Consider the following 2500-nt stretch of genomic DNA (forward strand, 5'->3'; position numbering starts at 1 on the left):
TCGGGGCTCTCGGTAAGGAAAGACGAGAAGGGGAAGGAAGGTGGAGGAGGAGGGGTTGGGGAACAGGAGGGTGGAGGAAGGGAAAAGAAATAGGGAGAGAAGGAGGGAGGGTGTGATAAGATAAGATCTATCCATACGCTGATAAAAAAATATATGTATAGATAAATATGTATATATGAATGTATATATATATATATTATATATATATATATATATATATATATATATATATATATATATATTATATATATATATATATATATATATATATATGTATATATATACACACATATATATATATATATATATATTATATATATGTACATATATATGTGTGTGTGTGTGTGTGTGTGTGTGTGTGTGTGTGTGTGTATGTATATAAATGAATATATATATATATATATATATATATATATATATATATATATATATATATATATATATATAGAGAGAGAGAGAGAGAGAGAGAGAGAGAGAGAGAGAGAGAGAGAGAGAGAGAACAACCCTTAACCGGCCTCCTCTTCCTGCACAACTGCCAGGATTCCTCACAACGGAAGACACAGAACTGCCAGGCAACTACGGGATGCTGGACCAGGTCTCGGCGCTCCGTTGGGTGCGCGACCACATAAGCCACTTCGGCGGCGACTCCTCCAGGGTGACGATCGGAGGCTTCTCTGCAGGTGCAGGGTCCGTCCACATACACATGGTGTCGCCCCTTTCCAGAGGTATATATATCTATCTATCATCAGTACTAACACCAAGGGGATAACTTTCACCGCAAAAATACACTAGAACACACACGCAAAAAATGAAAATATAAAGAAACGAAAAACACCCATTACGAAACTAACGGACCGAATCACGAGTCCCTCTCCCAACCAGAGCTCATTGCCTCAGTATCATTTCACAGCCTTTAATCACACACAACCACCTCTTCCACAAAGGCCTCTTCCACGGCGGCGTGATGATGAGCGGCGCCGGTAACTGCCAGTGGGCCGTCAGGAAGAACCTCACGCCATTCGCCCATCAGCTGGCGAGGGGCGTCGGCTGTCCCACGGCTTCGTCGGCGCAGATGAAGGCTTGTCTCTCGGGGATTCCAACAGAAGACCTCCTCACCGCTCAGGCTGCTATGCATGTGAGGACGGGGGTGGAGAGGGAGAGGAGTGGGAGAAGGAGAGAGAGAGGGATGGAGAGGGAGGGGGAGGGAGAGGGAGGGAGAGGGAGAGGGAGGGAGAGGGATGGAGAGGGAGAGGGAAGGAGGGGGAGGGAGGGAGAGGGAGATGATAATGATAATGATAACATTTATTATAATAATGACATCAAAACAATACTAATAATGGCAATAATAATGACAATAATAATAACAATCAAATAATGATAAATAATAATAGTAACAGTAACCATAATAATAAAATGAAATAACAATCGCAACAACAATGATAGCAGAACTGTGACAACAAAGAGAAAGCCGGTAATGGCAATAACCCAAGAACAGCAGTAACGGTTCCTTCTTCTCCCTCCTCAGCACTTCGGCTTCTGGCCTCTGCCGTTCGTGCTGACCGTGGATGGTGGGCTTCGGGATCAGCCCTTCTTGCCAGAGCCGGTCTCCTCCCTGCCCATCGCCCGCGTCCCTGTCCTGATCGGTGGAGTCCCTGACGAGGGTCTGCTCTTCGCTGCAGGTCAGACGGGAGAACTTTTGATTTGAGATTCTTAGGGTGTTTCTTATGCTGGTCACGTTTTTTTTTTTTTTTTTTTTTTTTTTACTCTTCATTGTACGATTTTCTTTTCTTCTCTATTGCAGTTTTCCTTCTCGTTCTCGGGTACATTATTGGTTCTCACTTTTGTACTCTTTTATTATGTGTTTTCTTTCTTGCTCCATGACACTGTTTTCTGTTTTTCCAATACTTTTTTAAGTCCGTTTTTTACTAGTTTATAGTTTGCTGATTCCGAACATAAGCCGCATTTTGTCCTGAAACTAATCAAATCGCGGTTAAAACTGATCAAGATGCGATTAAAATGTATTCAGACACAGTTAAAATTTGTCAAGATGAGGTTAAAGTCTGTTAAGACGTGGTTAAAATTTGTCAAGATGCAATTAAACTACACCTTGTGTAAATGTCTTTTATAACATAACGACTCTTGTGTTCATTGTTAAACTTTAGGATGGCATCTTTGAATGCACTTTTGTTGAAAAATCATAACCCGAGTAAATAATACATATTTCCACATCACTCTCCACACTTGCTGATAATGTGTTTGATCTGCAAAAAACTTCTAGTCTAAAAATAATTTGAAACGTACGTAAAGTAAACATACAAAAGTATTTCCAATATTAGTCTCAAATCATGAAACAGTAGACGTCCTTTTAATATGACTTCCATAAGGTGGATGCCACTTATGAAATAAATAAACAGATAAACAAACATCTATTTACAACACCCATCACTCTCGAAACTCTGCCCAACAGGTGTAATCCTCATGTCAGATGATCCCAGCAGTG

The 2500-nt window shown here is 40.8% G+C and overlaps 1 protein-coding gene across 2 annotated transcripts in view; it reads left to right on the plus strand.

Moving 5' to 3' along the window:
- The window catches only part of LOC122250895 (esterase E4), a 6633-nt gene that overhangs the window by 2075 nt on the left and 2058 nt on the right, over window positions 1–2500 (plus strand). For both annotated transcript variants that reach the window (XM_043012608.2, XM_043012609.2), the window contains exons 5-9: window positions 1–12; window positions 540–725; window positions 945–1135; window positions 1526–1679; window positions 2468–2500. The exon at window positions 1–12 is cut by the window's left edge and continues 147 nt beyond it; the exon at window positions 2468–2500 is cut by the window's right edge and continues 152 nt beyond it. In XM_043012608.2, the coding sequence (XP_042868542.2) occupies window positions 1–12; window positions 540–725; window positions 945–1135; window positions 1526–1679; window positions 2468–2500 (576 nt within the window). The remainder of the gene's footprint in view (window positions 13–539; window positions 726–944; window positions 1136–1525; window positions 1680–2467) is intronic.

This window comes from Penaeus japonicus, unplaced genomic scaffold (assembly GCF_977035675.1).
Source record: "Penaeus japonicus unplaced genomic scaffold, GWHDUDI00000001_assembly GWHDUDI00000001, whole genome shotgun sequence".
NCBI classification, from domain to species: Eukaryota; Metazoa; Arthropoda; class Malacostraca; order Decapoda; family Penaeidae; genus Penaeus; species Penaeus japonicus.